This window comes from Rhineura floridana, chromosome 6 (assembly GCF_030035675.1).
Source record: "Rhineura floridana isolate rRhiFlo1 chromosome 6, rRhiFlo1.hap2, whole genome shotgun sequence".
Taxonomy (NCBI): domain Eukaryota; kingdom Metazoa; phylum Chordata; class Lepidosauria; order Squamata; family Rhineuridae; genus Rhineura; species Rhineura floridana.
The window spans coordinates 51,208,802-51,231,206 of record NC_084485.1 but is presented as its reverse complement, the minus strand read 5'-3'; the positions used below and the strand labels follow the sequence as shown (position 1 = coordinate 51,231,206).

The 22,405-nt window shown below is 41.0% G+C and overlaps 1 protein-coding gene across 6 annotated transcripts; it reads right to left on the bottom strand.

Annotated features, from left to right (window-relative positions):
• Positions 1-1,824: 1,824 nt before the first annotated feature.
• Positions 1,825-12,832, bottom strand: UBE2T (ubiquitin conjugating enzyme E2 T). Of its 6 annotated transcripts, XM_061631829.1 has the most exons (8): positions 12,216-12,823; positions 11,082-11,194; positions 7,597-7,664; positions 7,055-7,162; positions 6,043-6,141; positions 5,534-5,617; positions 2,916-3,080; positions 1,830-2,211 (listed from the first exon to the last, which is right to left on the bottom strand). In XM_061631829.1, exons 2-7 carry the CDS (start codon positions 11,188-11,190, stop codon positions 2,952-2,954), a joined length of 597 nt encoding a protein of 198 aa, XP_061487813.1. In that variant the 5' UTR covers positions 11,191-11,194; positions 12,216-12,823; the 3' UTR covers positions 1,830-2,211; positions 2,916-2,951. The 6 variants fall into 6 exon arrangements, with proteins under 6 accessions (XP_061487816.1, XP_061487813.1, XP_061487812.1 ...); XM_061631832.1 differs by lacking the exon at positions 2,916-3,080 and having other exon boundaries at positions 1,825-2,211; positions 12,216-12,832; XM_061631828.1 differs by lacking the exon at positions 1,830-2,211 and having other exon boundaries at positions 2,628-3,080; positions 12,216-12,821.
• Positions 12,833-22,405: the final 9,573 nt, after the last annotated feature.

The following is a 22,405-nucleotide window of genomic DNA, read 5'->3' as shown; positions in this document are numbered from 1 at the left end:
GGTTGAGCAACAGTCAGGCAGGGATGGAGAATCTGAGAAACTAAAGTTATGTGCATGGAAGACTCATCTCTTGATCACTGGAAGCTCATAAATATAGACTCTCTCTCTCTCTCTCTTTGGGCCTGATACATTTTTTCACAACCTTTTCCCATGTGAAATCATAAGAAAAGAGATTAAAGCATTTTAATCATGACAATGGAGATTCTCTGTGCTCCAAAGTCAATGAGTCCCTACACTAGAAAACCAGATTCCATTCTAGTACCTGTGATGATTGCTGCAATGCAGATTTCTAGTCTATCACACCATGCTAAAAGAAACATGAGGTCAAAAGTATTAAAAAGGCAAGAAGAATAAAAAGCAAACTGTAGCCAAAACTTTGAAGTGAACTACATGCTCATGAAGTAAGCTCCATAAAACCAATGGGACATCCTTAAAGTAAATGTTTATGGTTCAGGTGTAAAGAAATTAGTTTAGTCTTCTGTGATCTTCCCTGTGTTTTTGTTTTGCTAGTTAGCAGTCCTGTGGGGATGTTTAGGTCAGGGATGAAGTGCATGGGGAAGTGTTTAAATCTTTTCTCCCATAACCTTTCCCCAAAGAATCCCCTGAAACTACCATTCAGTAACATCCACACCCATCTTTTTCCAGCTCTGGGGAACAACATGATTTATAGTACATTGGGAAGAACTATTCTGATTAAAAAAAAAAAAGCTTGCCATGCTAGAAGAAAACCTAGGTAGGGACCCAATTAAGCTCTCTGGGAGGATCAACTCCATAATATGGGAGACAGCACCAAAACAGTCTTCTATGCCCCAGTAGATCAAATGCTGCAAGACCATACCTACAAATCTTTACATAAAATCCCTAAAATTCCCAGGAGCCAGACAATGTTTCCCATCAACCTCCATCTCAGTACTATGATGGAAAAGAGGAAATGCCCTCGCTTGGTCTTCAGAAAACTAAACAAGAGACAGCATTTCCTCACTCCCCCCTCACAGCACTGCAATGGGAAGGAAATCTACACTGTGAATATTTACTTGCAAATGTACTTCTAGCTTAACATTTGGTGATATGATACAATCTCCTAAAATTGTGTTAGGAAAATGATGCACAATTATAAGAGCTTTCATTTAAACTTGACTTACCTCCACTTTGAACTGTGAACAATGCTTTGTTTCAGCTGCCCTGAATAATGACTGAATATATGCTTACTGTGCAAAGCTTTTTAAAAACTTGTGTCTCCTTAGTGTTTCGTTAATACGATCTTAGATTGTGCCACCTATATGTAACCTTAGAGAGCCAGTGTGGTGCAGTGGTTAAGGTGTCAGACTATCTGGGAGACTAGAGTACAAATCCCCACACAGCTATGAAGCTCACTGGGTGACCTTGGGCCAGTCACTGCCTCTCAGCTTCAGAGGAAGGCAATGGTAAACCACTTCTGAATACGCTTACCATAGGGTTATTCACAGGGTTCATTCATTCATAGGGTTGCCGTAAGTCGGAATCAACTTGAAGGCAGTCCATTTCCATATGTAACCTTGAATTCTATTGTGTTGTATTTTTGTGTGATTTTTATATCTACACACACGACAGAAATGCAGAATATTCACCCCCAAATTGATTATATTAAAAGAACACTCTGTCCAAAAAAACCCTTATTACTCCTGTTTCCCATACATTCAAATCATCTAATGTTTGTCCCTCTACAAGTGTTTCGGCAGTTTGTTCATTAAAAAGATTGCCTTGGATACTACATACAGGTAATACAGTTCTTGGAAAATCTGAATTTAAATCAAAGTAGTTTCAGTCCAACTCTGTTCACAGCCCAGTTTTAATAAAGACACTATCCAGTCTTCTCGATATGAGAGTGTTTGATTTTTCCTCAAGCACAGCTTGTATGTAACTTTTGTAAAAAAAAAAAAATACAAATCCAACTGATACATTCTAAACTCAAAATGAGGATGCAGTGGGAAGGTAGGTTTGTATTTTTAATGTTTAATGCATTTTTGGTCATCTATGAATAAAATTATATTTCTGAAATGTGTTATATATCCATATAATTGCTTATTTTGTAGTGGGAGTATAGTAGTAGCTATGGGTATATAAAGTGATCTGTAGCAATTTCTTCAAAGGTATATTCACAACTGGTGATTTTCAGCTTGGCTCCTCTGAGGATGGCATGGCTGGTGGCTGGATCCCGGAACAGGAGTACTTCTATAAGAATAACATTGCAACCACTTTTAATACCAATTACTTCAATTTATGTAAGCAGAGCATGTACACATTGCTAAACGGGGAAAAGCCAGACACCCCCTGGGCTTTTGCAGTTAAATGACTATTAATGGTTTTTTTGTCTCCAAGGCGCTGTCACACTCTAAATTTAGAGGAGGGATCCAACTAACTGGCAATTCTTTTTCATTAGAGATGCGAGGAATTGAACTTGGGTATGTAAAACAGGTTCTTCCTGGAACCATGAGTCCTTTAGGCCCATACTCAACTTGCTGAAAGTGTGCTATGACTCACAAAGCAGCTGAGAGAGGAGCAGATACATACATAGCCCAGCAAATGAACGTGAAGTTACTTACAGCAGCTTTAACTGCCCAAAAATGTTTAAAACCCATTCACAACCATTAGTCATAGCAGGATCAAATACATTATTTATTATTCTCACATTTGTGCCTTCATTCAAAACATGCACAAAATACAGCACAACATACAAATTACAAGTGAAAGACAAATTGCACTGAAGAACTTAAGAAATCTAAAGAAGTAAAATAAGAAGTAAAATAAGAATTTTTAAAAACATATATGCCATACTGGACATTATAATAAGATCACGGACACAACTGGAAAAGCATTACATAATGCGCAAATAATACATCAATTGCATCAAGATGGAAATTAACACAAACACACACAGGTAGAGACTGGAACACTGCCCAGCAGCAAAGCTTCTACGTTTCTGAGCGAGATTTTTTGGACAATCCACTGATACTGCTTCCTTTCCTTTTCTGAGAAATATTAGAATCTTTGGGTGGGTTAGCTTCCCTTTGATGGTTCTCTTCATCTGTCATTTCCAAAGTCTGGAACAGCATCAGAGAAAAGCAACTAAGAGAGAAAAATATGGGCTTCTCTGTTCATACTTTGCTCAAAGAACCAATGTTTTCATTTACATCGTGTAGGTACTGAAATTCCCAGTTTTGGACTTCAGGAGTCATGAGACACATTCTGCTCCTTAAAGACATAAAACAGAATTCCCTCACCACATTCAGTGGCCTGACAGCCAAGTTTGTGGTACTATAGGACAGAAAATGCCACTCCCTCCTTCAACACTGTTCCATATCACTGGATTACTCTTACTTGTTATCTGGAAACTACACTACCTTTTCCATACACTCCTGCAATATCACATCCATGATATTTTGCAAGATTTGTATAGGCTGTGCATAGATCACTTCCTTAGCACAGATATACCAACTCTTTTAAAGGACACATGGAGCAAAATCGGGACAGTGTATTTCTAAACAGAAATGAGGAGTCCTTTCTACAGACAGACCAAGTTTACCCAAACCTGGAATTCTGCTCTGACAGCCTGAGAAGTATCCACCTCTTCATATCTCGGTATTAGTTTAAAAGCAAGAAAGCACAACTACTGAAAAAGCAACATTATTTAAGGTACAGATGTCCCCTAGTGGTTCAAAAGCATAATCACATTGTCTTTTCACCCCAACAGCTAGAAATTTGTTCACAAACAGAAAGCACAATTGTGAATTACTGAAGATTACTTTTTTGTGCTTTTTTGGAACACACCAAACTGTTCTTTAAGATAATATAGAATAATTTATATAGAAGTGATTGCTATAGCTACTTTCTGCTTGTACTCATTGCTGGTGCTGATATGTATGTTTGGAAGAACTGACTCCAGTCTTTCTTACAGGTAGCAGGTGCTCATTCAAAATTTTTCCTGCTATCCTATTCACTCCCCTAGTATTCAGTCACAGTAGATTAAGGTCCTATATAGCATGCATTAAATCCTTGCCCCCCTAAATAATGGTCTTTGCAACCCCCTTGTACCCTAAACTTGTTTTTTTGAGAATAGCCTGACCCCTTAGGTCCTAGACATAGCGAAGACCCAATTCTCCTGTGCCCATCAATATTTTGATTGACCATTCTATATGTATTTTGCATTGTGAACAACTACAATGAACAGGAAGTTAAGGCTCCACTTTTTGAACTGGCAAGTGGAAAAAAGGAAAAAGCCTACTTTTCCTTTCCAAGTTTCAGAAGGAAGGCAAGAAAATCATGGTTCTAGATCATACTGAGCAAGGAATAAGCTGTCCCCTTGTACAATGAGGGTTCTACAATTGCACAGGGAGTCTACAAGAGTAAAGCTGGCTCCTGCTGCAGATTCTTGCCCTGAACATTTGGGAAGCTGGAAGGAGCTGTGTGAGAACAGGGCAGGTCTAAAGTCACATCCAACAACCCCTTTGTAGTTGCAATACCCCTTTGTGCAAGTTAAGGACTGAATTGCCAAAGTGACAGAGGTAGTAGAATGGATTGTACAAGTGGAGGGAATATGTTTTTAATGGTCCACTATGAAGGAAAGGAGAGAAAAATAGGATAGAGGGGAACAGAATAGGCTAGAATCTCTTTTCTCTGTCTGAAAGTGCTATGGTGTGCATTGGCGTTATTACAATGAATTTCTTACATGAGAGAATATTCAAAAGTAGTATCACCACCCATAGTCCAAACTGGTACAAATTCACTCTTATTACTTCAAGAATCTACCACTTCATTTTGCTGCATAGGCCAGGTTTAACTGGGAAAATTTCCAAAGACAATTTGCTACAACTACAATGAACAGGAAGTTAAGGCTCCACTTTTTGAACTGGCAAGTGGAAAAAAGGAAAAAGCCTACTTTTCCTTTCCAAGTTTCAGAAGGAAGGCAAGAAAATCATGGTTCTAGATCATACTGAGCAAGGAATCAAAACTGATCACATGTCCTGAATCTCAAAGGAATCAATGGGTATTTGGCCTGGGGTACTGGAAATTATTTTACAAAAAAAGCCCTTGTCTCTGCTAATGAATTCCCCCTTCCTCCCATACATGGAAAACATGTGCTGTTTCAAGTCTTAGAATCAGAGTGCAAGCCAAATAGAATTCCGAATAAAATATTTGTAATAGGATAACTTCCAAAGGCATGTTTTACAAGATCAGACACAAATAAAATACAATAAACCCTCATATGAAAAATCCCTGCATGTTTCTATTACATTTTTGAGTTATGGTAACATGGCCAGGAATCCAAAACAAAAACTCACCTTGCCAGAAAAGGTATTCCAGAAGGGGGAAGTTAATCCAGACACTTGTGTTTCATGGCACATTCATAGTACCTCCATCCCACAAATTCAATTATAGGAAGTTGGGCAATTAAATGACGCAGATTTGAAATACTTCATTGGGACAAAGCAAGACTGCACATGTGAAGATTAACCTACACCCCACTCCTTTAGCAAAAGTGATGTACTTTTCTTACCATTGTTGTCTGGCTTGCATACTTCTCTGTCCATTGTCTGGCATTTCTGAGGAATGTTTGCTTGTTATATTTATACTCAGAGGACTAGACATAATAAAAAAGTAAGAGACAAGGATAATTATGGCCCCTCAACCATAAGACCATAGTTAGGCTTGATGACAGATTTCCCAGACAGCATGGAAGACTGTTTAACCATACTAGGTACTTAGAAAGAGAAGACTGAAAGTGCCCTAATGTTTTGTACGCTGTATGCAACATGCCTATGCCCATCCATTTTTAAGCATGTTGGGAAGTGTTGACCTCACTGTCAGCAAAGCAAATTCTATTTGAACATCTATCCTACACATTTCAGAATTAACATGGCCTTTTAGCAGTTGCATTGCTTGAACATTTGTACCAAGAAAAAATGTACTGCAAGAGGTAGATATACTGCACTCTACAGGACAAATAATAGCACAGTATTACTTCCAAAAATTGAATATGCATTCCACCAATATGAGGAAACTTACTATGTCAGCCATGAGAGGATCATCAGGGTTGGGTTCATTCATAAGCATCTGTATGGAGGTCAGCAAACTAGCAATATTCAAAGATGGCCTCCATGCACCCTTCACAAAAAGAATACCAAGAGGAAAAATTAACAGGGGGGAGGTGTGTTAAGAAACGAGGAGAAGCGTGTTTTATTGTGAGTTATTTTGTAGGCCCAAGCTATAATTCTCCGAAAGATTTTCTAGGAAACATTGCAATTAGGAAGCAACCAGTACATCAAATGATATGTACAAGTGTGACATGCAACAAAATGTTGCTGTGTATTCTCACCCTGTGACGGGTGCTCCTGTTCAGGGTTTTAGCGGGGATGGGGGAGCCAAAAGGAGAAGAACCAAAGTTGCTAGAAATATGGTTTATTCTAGGCTGGACATTTTCTCCAGAAAAAAGGGTTCTGGCCAGCCAGGCATACCTTCCTCCAGACAGTGGTAAGGGGCTCCAGCAAGCCAATTCACACCTGTCACTCCACATTCCATGGCTCCTAGAGGCCAACCACACTCTGTATTTATTGGGATGATTTGCAGGGGTGGGTGGGTTATCCCCTTTTGTTTTTATTTAAGTAGTTATGTACTTCTTAAATCTTAGAAGTTCCCAAGCATGCTGATATTTCTCTCTTGTTTCTCTAGCCTCTTTTTGGCAGAAATCATGGTGGCGCTCACCAACTTCACTATCATCAATATGCATAGCCAGACAAACATGCTACAAATAATATTTGATTCTCAAAAACAAAGGATCAGTCCCTACTCCTTACCCCACACCCCAGGCAATTAAAAAAAAGACCAGGCAATTAAAAAAAAAGAAGATAAAGTTTATAAGGAGCTTAACAGCTTCTGTTCATGTCACCTCAGCAGGGAAATACCAGCAAGTGCTCTCTCTATTCCAAAACACATGCTAGGATCTGCACTTACAGATAACAGCTGTAATAGGTAGTCACTGCTGCTCTCATCTGTCTCTGTAAAGGAGGCAATTCATTACCTTGGGTGGTAATTTGAGAACATCCAGGCAAATTCTTCCAGCCGAGTCAATGTTGGGATGGTAGATACGAGTCAGAAAGCGTATCTTTGGGGGTTCAAATGGATACCTGATTAAGGAATAGTTGGTTCTCTTATTTTGAAAGAGAATTTTCATACATTAACACCTATAGATCCCTCCTCATTGGCCATTTCGAAAGTGCACACACATTGGGTGATAACCAGTGGTGGCATCCCACTTACACAAACGGAATTTATTCTTCCTCCCTTCTGCAGTCTCCCACATGCCCCCTAAATCTATCATGGAGGGTTGGAAGAATGCCTGTTGCATCCACTGGTGCAACATCGGATCTCGTCACCTTAATCTAGAGGAATAAGCCTGATCTCAGTTTTTACACAGTTTAACAGCTCTCAAGTTCCTATTCCAGTCTAAGGAGCTGCAGTCCCATGAACAGCATTCAACAGCTCCACCATTTCTTTCTAGTTCAAGGTCATATTTGCTAAATTCATTGCTGCATTAAAGAGTAAAAAAATCTCCACTTAACTTTCAGGCACAACAATTTCCAAGTCAAAAATTCCTTTTTCATATGGTGTATCTGCAAAACCCAATATTTCTTAAAAGAAAGAAAGAAAGACAGAAAAGATGTGTCAATACTGTCCTCTTTAGGTAACTGCTTCAGTCAATGCAAAAACAAATCTGATCACAGAAGCCAGAATAATATTTTCATCATTTCTTCAAAATATATCCATCCAGGAAACTAGGCAGGACAAGAACACAACTGAATTCCAAAGACTCTGATAATTATTTATTCTTTAAAGTTAGTATTCAGCTCCACTAAAAAAAAAAAAAAAGATTTGGATCAGAATGTATTCCTATCATCCAGGCAGGGATCTTTATATTGGCAAACATAAATTTCTGACCAAAAATGAATTAGAAAACTATAAGCATCTTCTAATCTTTGGCACAACAAACATTTGTGTTAGAAAAGAGAACTAATTTTAATTTCAGTTTATCTGAAGGAGCGCCTCCAGTATCACCAAATATGCCGCCAAACAAGATCAGCCTCACAGGACCTTCTCTCGGTTCCACCGACTAAGACAGCTAGGTTGGTGCGGACCAGGGAGAGGGCTTTTTCGATCGTGGCCCCCACCCTCTGGAACTTACTTCCCTTTGACCTTCGGCATGCCCCCTCCCTACTGACTTTTCGCTGAGCCTTGAAGACCTGTCTCTTCAGGCAGGCCTATGGGATCTCTGGGGTGGGTTAGGTTTTACATTGTATTAATGTAAGATGGTCTTCAGATGAGATGTTATGATATTAATAATGTGATGATTATGTATATGAGTAGATTGTATTTTATATTGTATTTTATATTGTAAGTCGCCCAGAGTGTCCGTTCAGTCGGACAGATGGGCGTCTGCTAAATAAAATTTTATTATTATTATTATTACTTCCTAGTTTGCAGATGATCTAGTTTCTTTACCATTTATGGATTATACACATATGGCAGTATCCAACGCTCCTGGAACTTGCCTCTCCCCTTTATCCCCCCCCCCAATTCTCAAAATCAACTCTGGACGGTTGGGGGACCCTCTGGAGATTTGGGAAATGCACAGGGGGAGGAGAGGAAGTGGGAGTGCTGCTGCAGCAGCAGAACTCTGCTGACCCTGCTTTGGATACAACCCATAATCTTTTTGTTTAGACAAGCCTACCCAGACACATAGATTTTGATGTCTATTGCAGCTTTGTTTAAAAATGTTTTTAATTACTTGTTTTAATGGTTTTTATTGATCATTTCAATGTTTTTTGTAAACCACTTAGAGGTTTTATCCAATGAAGCAGTATTTTACACATACACACAACCCTCTCTGAATGATGCCTGGTGAGGACCCTCTCCTAAAAGATGGGGCATAAATATTTTAAAGCAATCAGTCAAATCTCAGCACCATCTTCAGTAAAAGGATGCTTTTATATATATCTATATCTATATATCTTTTTCAATGTGTTGCAGGATGGAGAACTTGCAGAACTTCACATAACAAGCGACTAACAAGTCTAATAAATAATAACAATAATAGTTATTACTATTATTATTAATGTTGTTATTATGATGATGAACCATGGGCAGAAACATCTGTCTTTAGAGATTTAAGCACAGTGACTCAATGAGTCATATGATGTGTTGATTATTTCAGGTTTTCCGGTTGAGCCAGGAATTAGCAGGTCACAATTGGTATGAGAATCCAGGAGATGTCATCATGCTGTACCAGGGACATCCACAGAGCCCATATGGGTGAACTTGTACTCCTGTACAAGATGATCTAAGAGCTCTTCAATATGCTCAGTTTCAAATTATTAATATGTATTACTTGTAACTACTAGCATGGATATTTTACTCTACATCTCAAGGAAAAAAACTCACCTGGTTTGCTCAGAAACTATCAACTCTTCTTCGGGAAAGCTCTACATCAGAGGTGACCAACCTTTTTGAGCCCAAGGACTGAGAGGTCACCATCCCTCCAGGGACCGCATCACACTCATCTCACACACAGAGACACACACACAAGCAGGCACACACACACACTCACACAGCAGAGGGCGAGGAGAGCCATACAGATAGACAGGTAGGCACACACACATTCAGGCAGGCAAGCCAGCAGAGGACAGAAGGTGGTTCCAGCATCTCTGTTCCCCAGTACCAGGTAAGGAGGCTCCTGTCCTACCCTAGCAATGAGCTGGGGGCAAACACAAAGTGTTTTTCCTTCGCATGACAATGCTGGGGTAGGAGGCTCTCTTCCTGCCTCAGTACTGAAATGGCAAGGAAAAACTACACTCGAAGGTCTTCTTACCTTGCAAAGGAATTACTTAGGGAGCAATCCACACCAAAGATCTCCCAGGATGAGTGGAGTTTAGAATAGATGGATCTTCAGCTGAGGCCGGGCAGGGATACATCAGCAAAAGCCCTCCATCCTGGCTCAGCTGATCCTGGAGTAAGTCCTGAAAAAGGGGCATTCTGGGGGAGTGGTGGGCCAGGGGGAGACTTATCCCTATTCCAAACTCCATTCAGCTCAGTCACATGACCTAGCAACCCAGCAGATGTTACACTGGTAAAAAGGGTGGTGTTAAGTCAACCTCTGTTTTAAAGGCTTGTTTTCCCTCAGTGTAAATTTCCCTCAATGTAAATTATGCTGGTTTCCTACAGTTTGGATTGCTCTGCCAGTGCTTCTTCCTATATATCCAGAGCCCTAAGACTGTCTCACAATGGTATCACACCAGAGGAAGAAGAGGCTCTTTTCCAAGGTAAATTGAAGCAAAGATACCCAGTTTTGGAGGACCAATGGGTACAGCACCATGGTGGTAGTGGAGAGGACCTCAGCAGAACAGGATTTTTATTTCTTGGGGGCCAAAACAAAGGCCTCAAGACAGACCAGATCTGGCCTGGGGATTAGCCACCACTTCTCTAGAGACTTACAGCCCCATCCTGTGCAAGTTGCTCTGAAAGAAATCCAACTTTTGTTCAATGAAATTTATTTCCAAATAAGTGTGTATATGGTTGCAATCTTAATCTTCAAGTACGTAATCTTTGTAGGTATGCAAAGAAAGCAAAGCAGAAATCTGTCTCTGTGGTCTAATATTTATACTTCTGCAGTGCAAAAGGATACAGACAGCATGACCAAAGGTTTAGATTATGGGCCTAGGTTGTACAACAGCTCTATTTAGTCGCACACTGATGTTTTGCTTGTTATAGCAACTATTTTGCATGCATACTTGTTCAGGAGATACATAAATTTGAAAACTGAAAATTTGATCTAATGCAAATTGGTTTTCAATCAGTCACTTGTAGAGACAGAAATTTAAACCAATGTGCCTTGTTTAGAACAAAAGACAGGATAGTAACACTAGAAGCAAAAGTGTATTCACTCAGCATGTTAGTATGTCATTTTATAACATCGCTAGTAAACACAGAATTAAATTGGCAATTGCCACTTAAAGATTTTTTTTAAAAAAAATCAAATCCAGACAGATACATACGGGCTCGAAGATCATTTATGCAACTTCCATTCTGCCAGCAAGTAATTCCTGTTGGTGGCTGTGTAGTTAGCAAATGCAGCTCTCTCTTCAGTCGTGAAGCCCTTTGCATTGTTCTGAAACAGTGTGGGAAAAATTTGCATCATTTAACTTTTCTCATTTCAGCAACTGTAAATCTTCCTTTGATCATGAATTGCATACTGGAAGTGCAGCAGTAGCAGAATTTTCAAACAACTGTCTAAAACGTTGCTTTAAACAGAATGTTTAAAACTAGGAACAATTTAACTCAGAAATTTTGATCTAGACCCACAATCGTAAGCAAAGATCACTGCTTTCTCAATGTTAGAAGCAGCCATATTTTATAGCAAGCAAATTAAGATAGGTGCACTATCGGGTAAACTTTCCACAACTCATACACATCCTTGCAGCGATCACTAAAACACTAGGCTGGGATCTACTAGCTGGCAATGCAATGCAATATTTCAGAACAACATCAGAGGGACCAACCCCTTTACCTACTGTTTTTAAGAGACTAAAGTAGAGCAATATTTGGTTAAAAATGGAGGGAGTTTGGGATTTGGACTTTGCAATATAGTGGTTAGTGTCGGACTGGGACCTGAAAGACTGGAGTTCAAATCCCCACTCAGCCATGAAGCTCCCTGAACCAACCACTGTGTCCCAGCCTAACCTACCTCACAGGGCTATTCTGAGGATAAAATGGGGGGGGGGAACAATGCTTGTATGCCACTTTGAGCTCCTAGGAGGAAAGATGAGGCTTAAATGTAATAAATAAATAAATAAAGCCCCCCTTACCATCCCTCCCATAATTCGAGCACTGGTAGGGGGGACGGAAGGGCTCTTCTTCCTCCTCCCTCCCCCCAGCTTTATCAAACACGGAGAAGTGGAAGGGAGGGAGGGGAGCTTAATGACAAGGGAGAATACCAGTTTTCATCTGCTATGAAAAGGAAGGTGCCCCTGGTTCATGGCGCTTCTCTATATAAAACGAAAAAGTGCCAATATAACAGTGAGCGTTCTTCTCACACAAAAAAGGGTGCTACCAACACCGCCTCAACGGGCTTTCTTTGCAAAGGCAGACTGCGACCAACCCTCCCACCATCCACTCAATACTGAACTGACCCCTCTTGGCTTTCTGGGAAGCGGGACCTTCCGCCTCTCCTAAGATAACTGCCCCCCTTCTCTTCCTCTCGAGGAAACAACAGACAGGATTTCTGGGGGAGCCGCCGGGCCGCCGCCGCCGCCGCCGCCAGCTCCCTCGTTTATAGGTCCCCTCAGCAGGCAGCAGAAAACTGGAAGCGAGACTGGAGAGATGGTGAGGGGAAACGCGCCACACGTTCTAAACACAATGAAGATCCGACATGCTTTGCACAGGTCGCAGCTGAATGGCCGCTTGAAGTGTCCTTCAAAATGTGTCTGAATATGGATTGGTCAAGAAGGACTACAGCTCCAAAGGGTTACACACGCAACACAGATGTAGTAGGTAGTTCCGGTATGAAGTCGAACGAGGTTTCTTGTCGCGGGCATTAACCCATTACTTAACTTCCCGTTTTCCCGAAACAGCTCTTCCGTATATGTATACGTCTCACACGGCTTAGAGTTTTTTTTATAAATGCGTTCAAATAAATAGACGCGCAAAAGCCCCTGACAACAAGCTATAATACTTCACACATCTGATCCAATGGTTTCTAAATCTTCAGGGTTGTATCCAAAAAAGTTGTCCCATTTGCGCAGAGACTTCTGCTTGCACGACAGAACTTCCCCTCCCTCTCCTCCACCCCAATGCGGCCAGCAAATCTGTTCTGGAGTTTCCCCCAACCCTAGCATGGGGAGAGGAGAGGGAGGAGAAGTTACACTGCGCCAGCAGAAGTGCTTGCATGAAGAGCTTGGAACGGTTACTTTTTTTGAACTACAACTCCCATCAGCCCAATCCAATGGCCAAGCTGGCTGGGGCTGATGGGAGTTGTAGTTTAAAAAAAGTAACTTTTCCGAGCTCTTATAATCCTTGATCTTTGGAAGAGCCACCAGTAACCATCTTTAAACCAGGATGGAAGCCTGACTTGAAACAAGCATTTTTTTAGTGTCTCGAGCAATAGCTTAAGAATGAGAAACGAGGGCACATTTAAAAAAAAATACACAAGCAATTTTTAAGAGAAATGAAAATTCTAATTTTAATTAGAAAAACAAAGCACAGATTTACAGGCAATTTAAATAAACAAATAAATACCTTTACACATATTCTCTTTTCTTTGGCCTTTGCCAAACGCAATAATTTTACTTACTTACCAGAAGTGGAATAGTCTATAGTAGGCATGGGGAACCTTTGGCCTTTCAGATGTTGCTAAACAACTCCCATCATTCCTGGCCATTGGCCATGCTTGTGTATGCGTGTGATGGGAGCTGTAGCTCAGCAGCATCTGGAGCGCCAAAGGTCCCTACACCTGTACTATAGTTTCGGGTTGCATAGTCTTAGGGCCGGTGCTGGCGTTTTTGGCACCCCCCTGCAAATTAAAAATTGGCGCCCTTACCTTTTATAATTTTTTTTGGTTCATTTTTCAATTCAAATGTTATAAAAAATCTAACAAGGCAAATAAGGACAAATAAGAAAATCATTATGGAGTAGGAACATGTTTTGTGTGAATAGAAAATAAAGTAAAAAGAAAATGACCTTTTTGTATTTCCTTTATTTAGCAAAAAGATACACAGTTACACAAATTTAGCCTTACATGCTTTCATGTTTGCAAACTTATGAATTTCATTCATTGGCGAACTTATGAATTAGTACAGTAATGTTTAATTGGGAACACACATCATTTTCACACCCTTTCCTATTGGGAACCAATGGGTTTCTCCATATTCTGTCCTTACAGTAGCATCTTGTCCAGAGTACAGGTTGCACATCAGGACAAACAGATGCTGTGGCACCCCAGTTTCTTTTAAATCATTCCATAGTTTTTTGTGATCTACACAGTCAAAGGCTTTGCTGTAATCTATAAACCACAGGGTGACTTTCTTCTGAAATTCTTTGGTCTGTTCCATTTTCCAATGTATGTTTGCAATATGATCTCTGGTACCTCTTCCCATTCTAAATCCAGCTTGGACATCTGGCATTTCTCACTCCATATATGGTAAGAGCGTTTGTTGTAGAATCTGGAGCATTACTTTACTTGTATGGGCTATTAAGGCAATAGTTCAAGAATTACTGCATTCTGTGGGATCCCCTTTCTTTGGAATTGGGATGTATATTGAGTGCTTCCAGTCTGTGGGCCATTGTTTAGTTTTCTATATTTGTTGACAAATTTTTGTCAAAATTTGGACAGATTCAGTCTCAGTAGCTTGTAGCAACTCTATTGGTATGCCATCTATTCCCGGTGATTTGTTTCTTCCAAGTATTTTAAGAGCAGCTTTCAACTCACATTCTAAAATTTCTGGTTCTTCATCATACGGTTCCTCCGTGAATGAATCTGCCATCCTTGCATCTCTTTTATAGAGTTCTTCAGTGTATTGCTTCCATCTTCCTTTTATTTCATCTCGGTCAGTCAGTGTGTTTCCCTGTTGATTGTTCAACATCCCTACTCTCGGTTTAAATTTCCCTTTCATTTCTCTAATTTTTTGGAATAGGGCTCTTGTTCTTCCCTTTGTGTTATCCTCTTCTATTTCTATACAGTAACCATTGTAATAGTTCTCTTTGTCCCTATGTAGTAGTTGCTGTATTGTTGCATTTAGGGTTCTAACCATGTTTCTATCTCCTTTTGCTTTTGCTTTCCTTCTCTTTTTAACAAGAGGTATTGTCTTTTTGCATTCTTCCCTGATAATGTCTCTGACTTCACTCCATAGTTCTTCTGGTTCTCTGTCAACTAAGTTTAAAGCCTCAAATCTGTTCTTTATTTGATTGTTATATTCTTCTGGGATGTTATTTAAATTGTATTTTGGCATTATGATTGCTTTGTTGTTCTTCTTTAGCTTTACTCTGATGTTTGATATGACCAGTTCATGATCTGTACCGCAGTCTGCTCCTGATCTTGTTTTTGCAGAATGTATGGAACTTCTCCATCTTGACTTCCGGGAAGGGTGACTTCGCTTGTGCCTGCTTTTGAGACGGGCTCCCGCCTCAAAAGAAGCTTATTCAGATATAAATCAGTCAGAACATTTTTTTTTGACTGATGAAATTTCTCCCGGGCAGGGAGAAACGTAGAGATTAACCTCAAAAGCCTGTTTTTGTTGGGAGGACTGGATTTCATTAATTTATGAGAAAAGGTCCAGCCAGCAATGCCGGACGGACTTCCGAACAAGCTCTATCTGATTAATGCGATACGTTTATCTTTTCTTCAAAGAGAAAACGGACTAACAGGCAAGCACCCTTCTTTCTATTATTTTTTTTACTTGGTTTAAATTGTTGCAGCAAAAAGAGATTTGTCAAATGAATCAGCTTTAAAGAACATAAGAACATAAGAAGAGCCTGCTGGATCAGGCCAGTGGCCCATCTAGTCCAGCATCCTGTTCTCACAGTGGCCAACCAGGTGCCTGGGGGAAGCCCGCAAGCAGGACCCGAGTGCAAGAACACTCTCCCCTCCTGAGGCTTCCAGCAACTGGTTTTCAGAAGCATGCTGCCTCTGGGTGAGCTTCTGGGTGAGCTATAACTCTTCTCTGTTATTCACGAAATTAACAGCTTATCTCTGTTTCTATTGCAAAAAGCTGTCCTAGAAGTGCATTCTAAAGATATAAACAGAAGAGGGATTTCTATTCCGAGGAACATTATATTGTCTGGGACTATTCTCTTTTTGGTCTATTTTATTTTGACGAATCTGCTTCTTCACGACGCCACTAACTGTTTTGATGCTGGGAACTAAATTTGTTTTGTGTTCTTGAACATAGAGAGATAAGGCAGGCTGCTCTGTTTATACTGTGATGTCATCAAGCCTGGAATATTAACCCAATTGTTGCTGAAATAAGAAGTGGTTCTTCTTTATTTTTGTTTTGTTTTGTTTTCGTGGTTTTAAAAATGGCAATCAAAAAAGTGGCTGAGAATCTGGAAGTAATTATGTTTCAGAAAATAATGGATGAGATTGAGATAACGAAACAAACCCTGTGACAGGGCAGTAAGGAGCTGAAAATTGAACTGAGCAAAATGACGCAGGAGCTTAAAGAAATAGGGGATCCTGTGAGAGAGGAGAATGAGATCAGAGATGAGAAAAGAAAAAATAAAGGGAAGATACAAGCCCTGGAGATTGGAACAAATGTGGAATTGGAAAAAGATCTGGAGTTTATGGATATTAGAAATAAAATCTACTGTTTGGAATTTAACATTATCTCTGAAGAAATTAATGAAGATATTAGAGATAAAGTTATCAATGGCTTGGATAATCTTCTGGACTGGAATGACGTGATGGAGCTTGATATAATCTATGGAATTAACTGCAGCCATGTGACAATGGAAAAACTCTCAAGAGATGAGCCAGTGCATTTTGTAAAAAAGAAGAACACAGATATGACTTTACAACAATATTTCAGCAACTTATTCAGAATTGATGGCAAGAAAATATTTGGGATAGAGGAAATTCCCATCAGACTCTTATTATATGACTATGGCTATGACAGCAAGATTATTATGGAATACTGATAATGGAAGATTGGACACTGAAATTACTGGACTTAACAGGACTATTGAAGATGGAAGATGGAATGAATAGGGATAATGGAATAATGGCTATTGAAATTATTGGACCTAACAGATTTTGATGAGATGGATTAATCGATATGTTTATTTGGACTATGGTTATGACAATAAGATTATTATTATTATTAACGAGATGGATTAATCGACATGTTTATTTGGAGAAAAATTGATAGATATATTTCTTAAAGAATTGAAACCTCTCTTTGACTTTTTGTGGAAAGAATAAAGTAATGTTTATGAGATTTGATGATTAATTAAGATAACTACTGGAGGAAAGTGATTTTATAATATAATTTAAGAGACAGGATTGTTATATATTGTAGACCTACAACTGATTTGATCTGCGACAAATGGGAAGTCAACATTTTATTTTTTTGTTTAATCATTTTTGTTTTGTTTTGTTTTTTGTCTTTGAATGTTTTATGATTTTGTTTTGTATGTTTTATGAAAATTTGAATAAAAATTATTGTAAAAAAAAAAAAGGAACTTCTCCATCTTCTGCTCCCAATTATATAATCAATTAGATTCCCATATTGACCATTTGGTATTGTCCACATGTACGGTCGTCTTTTTGGTTGATCAAAAAGGTGTTTGCAAGAAACAAATTATTGGTTTCATAGAACTCAATAAGTGTTTCTCCTGCCTCATTTCTATCTCCTAAGCCCCATTTCCCCACAATTTCTAGTTCTTGTCTGCTCCCTACTTTTCCTTTTCAGTCCCCCATGATTATCAGCACATCTTGTTTTGGTGTGTGATCAATTTCTTCCTGTACTTCTGCGTAAAATCTCTCCAATTCCTCTTCTTCTGTGTTATGCTGTTGGAGCATAGACCTGGATGATGGTTATGTTGACAGGTTTTCTGTTAAACCTATTAATGGGGGCGGGGAGGCAAATAAACTACAGGTACTTGTCTACCACCACCATCTGCCTTCTGCTGCTTGTAGTAGCTTCAGGTGGTTGAGAGCAATTTAAGTCAGCAAAGCCACACATAGAGAGAACATAAGAACTGAGCCCATCTAGTCCAGCATCCTGTTTTCACAGTGGCCAACCAGATACCCATAAGAAGCCCACAAGCAGGACCCAAGTTCAACAGCACTCTCCCCTCCTGCTATTTCCAGCAACTCTATTCAGAAGCATACTGCCTCTGGCCATGGAGGCAGAACATAGCCACCATGGCTAGTAACCATAAGTAGCCTTATCCTCCATGTATTTGTCTAATCCTTTTTTAAAGCCATCAAAGTTGGTGGCCATCACTGCCTCCTGTGGGAGCAAATGCCATAGTTTAACTATGCTCTGTGTGTAGAAATACTTAATTTTTTCTGTCCCAAACAGAAGTGTAGCTGTCCAGGGTCTCAGGGAGTCTTAGACCCCTTACTTTTGGGGAAGCAGGCTCCCAGCAGGGTCCCTGTGTCTCCAGCATCCTACAAGCCAATCAACATGAAAGGGGAATGTGTTAGCCAGTGAGAAGAGTCTTCTAACTTGCTTCCTTGCCCTTTACTGCTGATTGGAGCCAATCAGAGTGAAAGGAGGTAAGTCAGCCACTGAGAACACTCTTCTCAGTAGCTAACACTCTTTCTTGTTTGTTGGCTCCTAGGGACTTCTGTTGTTGTGGGAGAAGGCGTTAACAAGGATGTCATTCTCAAGCCAGCAGCAAAAAAGGGGAGGAAGGAGCGTGGTTGTGACTAACATGAAGAGACCCCACACCTCTGAATATGCCACTACGCTACTGGTCCTGAATCTTCTAACATTCAGCTTCTTTGGATGTCCACAAGTTCTAGTTTTACGAGAGAGGCAGAAAAACTTCCCCTTCTCTATGCCATGCATAATTTTATACACATCTATCATGTCACCTCTTACTGACCTTTTATTTGAACTAAAAAGCCCCCAATGCTGCAACCTTTCCTCATAGGGGAGTCCCTCCATCCCCTTGATCTTTTTGGTTGCCCTTATCTGAACTTTTTCCAGCTCAATACCCCGCCCCCGATCTCCCCAAGCTACAGGTCTCTTCCCTCCCTCCCCCCCCCATAACCTTCCCCATCCCTTCTCTCCTGATGTCGCCTCCGTTCCTGCCTACGCGCAAAGCGCAAACCAGCCGGCAAGCAGCCTCTGCCGAGTGAGAGAAACAGGGAGACCCGCACGCCCCAAGGCTGCAGACGGCCGCCTAGGGGACGCGCTCCTAGGGCTGGGATGAGGCGCCTCTGGTGTTCCGCTCCCCATCTGCTTCGGCAGATCCCGGAGAAGGCAAAGCTGATGTCAGGAGCTGCCGGAGGGGGCTGGCAGCGCTGGAGCTGGAGCGACTGCGAGCGGAGAGGCAGAAGCGAAGGAGGGCGCGTGAGAAGAGCGTTTTTCCAGCCATTTTAGTTTTTTTCCCAGGCTTAGGGGCGCCTTTGGTGCCCCTCAAGCATTGCGCCCTCCTGCCACGCTTAACTTGCTTACTGCGTTACGCCGGCCCTGAGTCCAGGCCATGAGCTGATGCTGCCCAGTTTGGTGAATGTCTGCCTCTTATTTTTCTAAACTTCCTGTAAGTGTAAAAATATTTTAAAAAATCTGTCAAAATTGTATAGAAACAATACTTTTTCCAGACTTATGTCTATAACTGTTCACAAAGGTAAGTGATATTGGCTGCTTCCCTATGAATTCTCTGCTGAATATGGTAATCCCCAAGTTGCTGCTTTAAACCCATCACCTAGGCAAGTGTGAAAAATTTAGTTCCTATGCTTTGACCAAGTTCCATCCTCCTTTTGCAGGTGGTTTCTATTCATAGTGTAACCATCTTGTGTTCTACAGGATTGTGGAACTAAACAGAGGAACACCTCCATTGACTTAAAAAGATTTCTTCATATACTAACTGTCCTTGGAGATCCTGAGATGCCTGTGCAGGACCTTACAGCTGAAAATTTACAGTAAGAACTGGTTGTACCACTAAAACAAGAGTGCCTGTCTCTAGGAAATGCTGGCTCTCTGTACAATGATTTTAAAAAGTTAACAAAATTTGTATATATGGACAATCTAGAAGTGTAATGTAAAAATGATTATAAAAAGCTGTGCATTGCCTGTGATTTTTAGAGTTGGGTTTTGTGGACCTGCTCTCCCAGTTGCACTATTGATCTGTGTATTGTCTCTTTTTTTTTTTTACAATAATTTTTATTGTGAGAACAGGATGCTGGACTAGATGGGCCACTGGCCTGAAACAGAGATAAGCTGTTAATTTTGTGAATAACAGAGAAGAGTTATAGCTCACCCAGAAGTTCTTTAAAGCTGATTCATTTGACAAATCTCTTTTTGCTGCAACAATTTAAACCAAGTAAAAAAAATAATAGAAAGAAGGGTGCTTTATTGCAAAATGAATATTTTCGATTGTCTTTTCTAAAACACTTAGAGGTCTTTAGTTTGAGTAAGCAGTATACAAATTTTGTTAACTTTTTAAAATCATTGTACAGAGAGCCAGCATTTCCTAGAGACAGGCACTCTTGTTTTAGTGGTACAACCAGTTCTTACTGTAAATTTTCAGCTGTAAGGTCCTGCACAGGCATCTCAGGATCTCCAAGGACAGTTAGTATATGAAGAAATCTTTTTAAGTCAATGGAGGTGTTCCTCTGTTTAGTTCCACAATCCTGTAGAACACAAGATGGTTACACTATGAATAGAAACCACCTGCAAAAGGAGGATGGAACTTGGTCAAAGCATAGGAACTAAATTTTTCACACTTGCCTAGGTGATGGGTTTAAAGCAGCAACTTGGGGATTACCATATTCAGCAGAGAATTCATAGGGAAGCAGCCAATATCACTTACCTTTGTGAACAGTTATAGACATAAGTCTGGAAAAAGTATTGTTTCTATACAATTTTGACAGATTTTTTTAAATATTTTTACACTTACAGGAAGTTTAGAAAAATAAGAGGCAGACATTCACCAAACTGGGCAGCATCAGCTCATGGCCTGGACTCAGGGCCGGCGTAACGCAGTAAGCAAGTTAAGCGTGGCAGGAGGGCGCAATGCTTGAGGGGCACCAAAGGCGCCCCTAAGCCTGGGAAAAAAACTAAAATGGCTGGAAAAACGCTCTTCTCACGCGCCCTCCTTCGCTTCTGCCTCTCCGCTCGCAGTCGCTCCAGCTCCAGCGCTGCCAGCCCCCTCCGGCAGCTCCTGACATCAGCTTTGCCTTCTCCGGGATCTGCCGAAGCAGATGGGGAGCGGAACACCAGAGGCGCCTCATCCCAGCCCTAGGAGCGCGTCCCCTAGGCGGCCGTCTGCAGCCTTGGGGCGTGCGGGTCTCCCTGTTTCTCTCACTCGGCAGAGGCTGCTTGCCGGCTGGTTTGCGCTTTGCGCGTAGGCAGGAACGGAGGCGACATCAGGAGAGAAGGGATGGGGAAGGTTATGGGGGGGGGAGGGAGGGAAGAGACCTGTAGCTTGGGGAGATCGGGGGCGGGGTATTGAGCTGGAAAAAGTTCAGATAAGGGCAACCAAAAAGATCAAGGGGATGGAGGGACTCCCCTATGAGGAAAGGTTGCAGCATTGGGGGCTTTTTAGTTCAAATAAAAGGTCAGTAAGAGGTGACATGATAGATGTGTATAAAATTATGCATGGCATAGAGAAGGGGAAGTTTTTCTGCCTCTCTCGTAAAACTAGAACTTGTGGACATCCAAAGAAGCTGAATGTTAGAAGATTCAGGACCAGTAGCGTAGTGGCATATTCAGAGGTGTGGGGTCTCTTCATGTTAGTCACAACCACGCTCCTTCCTCCCCTTTTTTGCTGCTGGCTTGAGAATGACATCCTTGTTAACGCCTTCTCCCACAACAACAGAAGTCCCTAGGAGCCAACAAACAAGAAAGAGTGTTAGCTACTGAGAAGAGTGTTCTCAGTGGCTGACTTACCTCCTTTCACTCTGATTGGCTCCAATCAGCAGTAAAGGGCAAGGAAGCAAGTTAGAAGACTCTTCTCACTGGCTAACACATTCCCCTTTCATGTTGATTGGCTTGTAGGATGCTGGAGACACAGGGACCCTGCTGGGAGCCTGCTTCCCCAAAAGTAAGGGGTCTAAGACTCCCTGAGACCCTGGACAGCTACACTTCTGTTTGGGACAGAAAAAATTAAGTATTTCTACACACAGAGCATAGTTAAACTATGGCATTTGCTCCCACAGGAGGCAGTGATGGCCACCAACTTTGATGGCTTTAAAAAAGGATTAGACAAATACATGGAGGATAAGGCTACTTATGGTTACTAGCCATGGTGGCTATGTTCTGCCTCCATGGCCAGAGGCAGTATGCTTCTGAATAGAGTTGCTGGAAATAGCAGGAGGGGAGAGTGCTGTTGAACTTGGGTCCTGCTTGTGGGCTTCTTATGGGTATCTGGTTGGCCACTGTGAAAACAGGATGCTGGACTAGATGGGCTCAGTTCTTATGTTCTCTCTATGTGTGGCTTTGCTGACTTAAATTGCTCTCAACCACCTGAAGCTACTACAAGCAGCAGAAGGCAGATGGTGGTGGTAGACAAGTACCTGTAGTTTATTTGCCTCCCCGCCCCCATTAATAGGTTTAACAGAAAACCTGTCAACATAACCATCATCCAGGTCTATGCTCCAACAGCATAACACAGAAGAAGAGGAATTGGAGAGATTTTACGCAGAAGTACAGGA

Bases quoted from the DNA above. Each gene is read 5' to 3' on its own strand.
- UBE2T (XM_061631829.1), bottom strand. From the start codon at position 11,190: ATGCAAAGGGCTTCACGACTGAAGAGAGAGCTGCATTTGCTAACTACA. The intron at 7,665-11,081 runs GTATGTATCTGT...CTTTCTTTTAAG, and splicing joins CATAAATGATCTTCGAGCCC to AAATATTGGGTTTTGCAGAT. The intron at 3,081-5,533 runs GTAAGAAAAGTA...ATGCTGTTCCAG, and splicing joins ATGCAAGCCAGACAACAATG to ACTTTGGAAATGACAGATGA.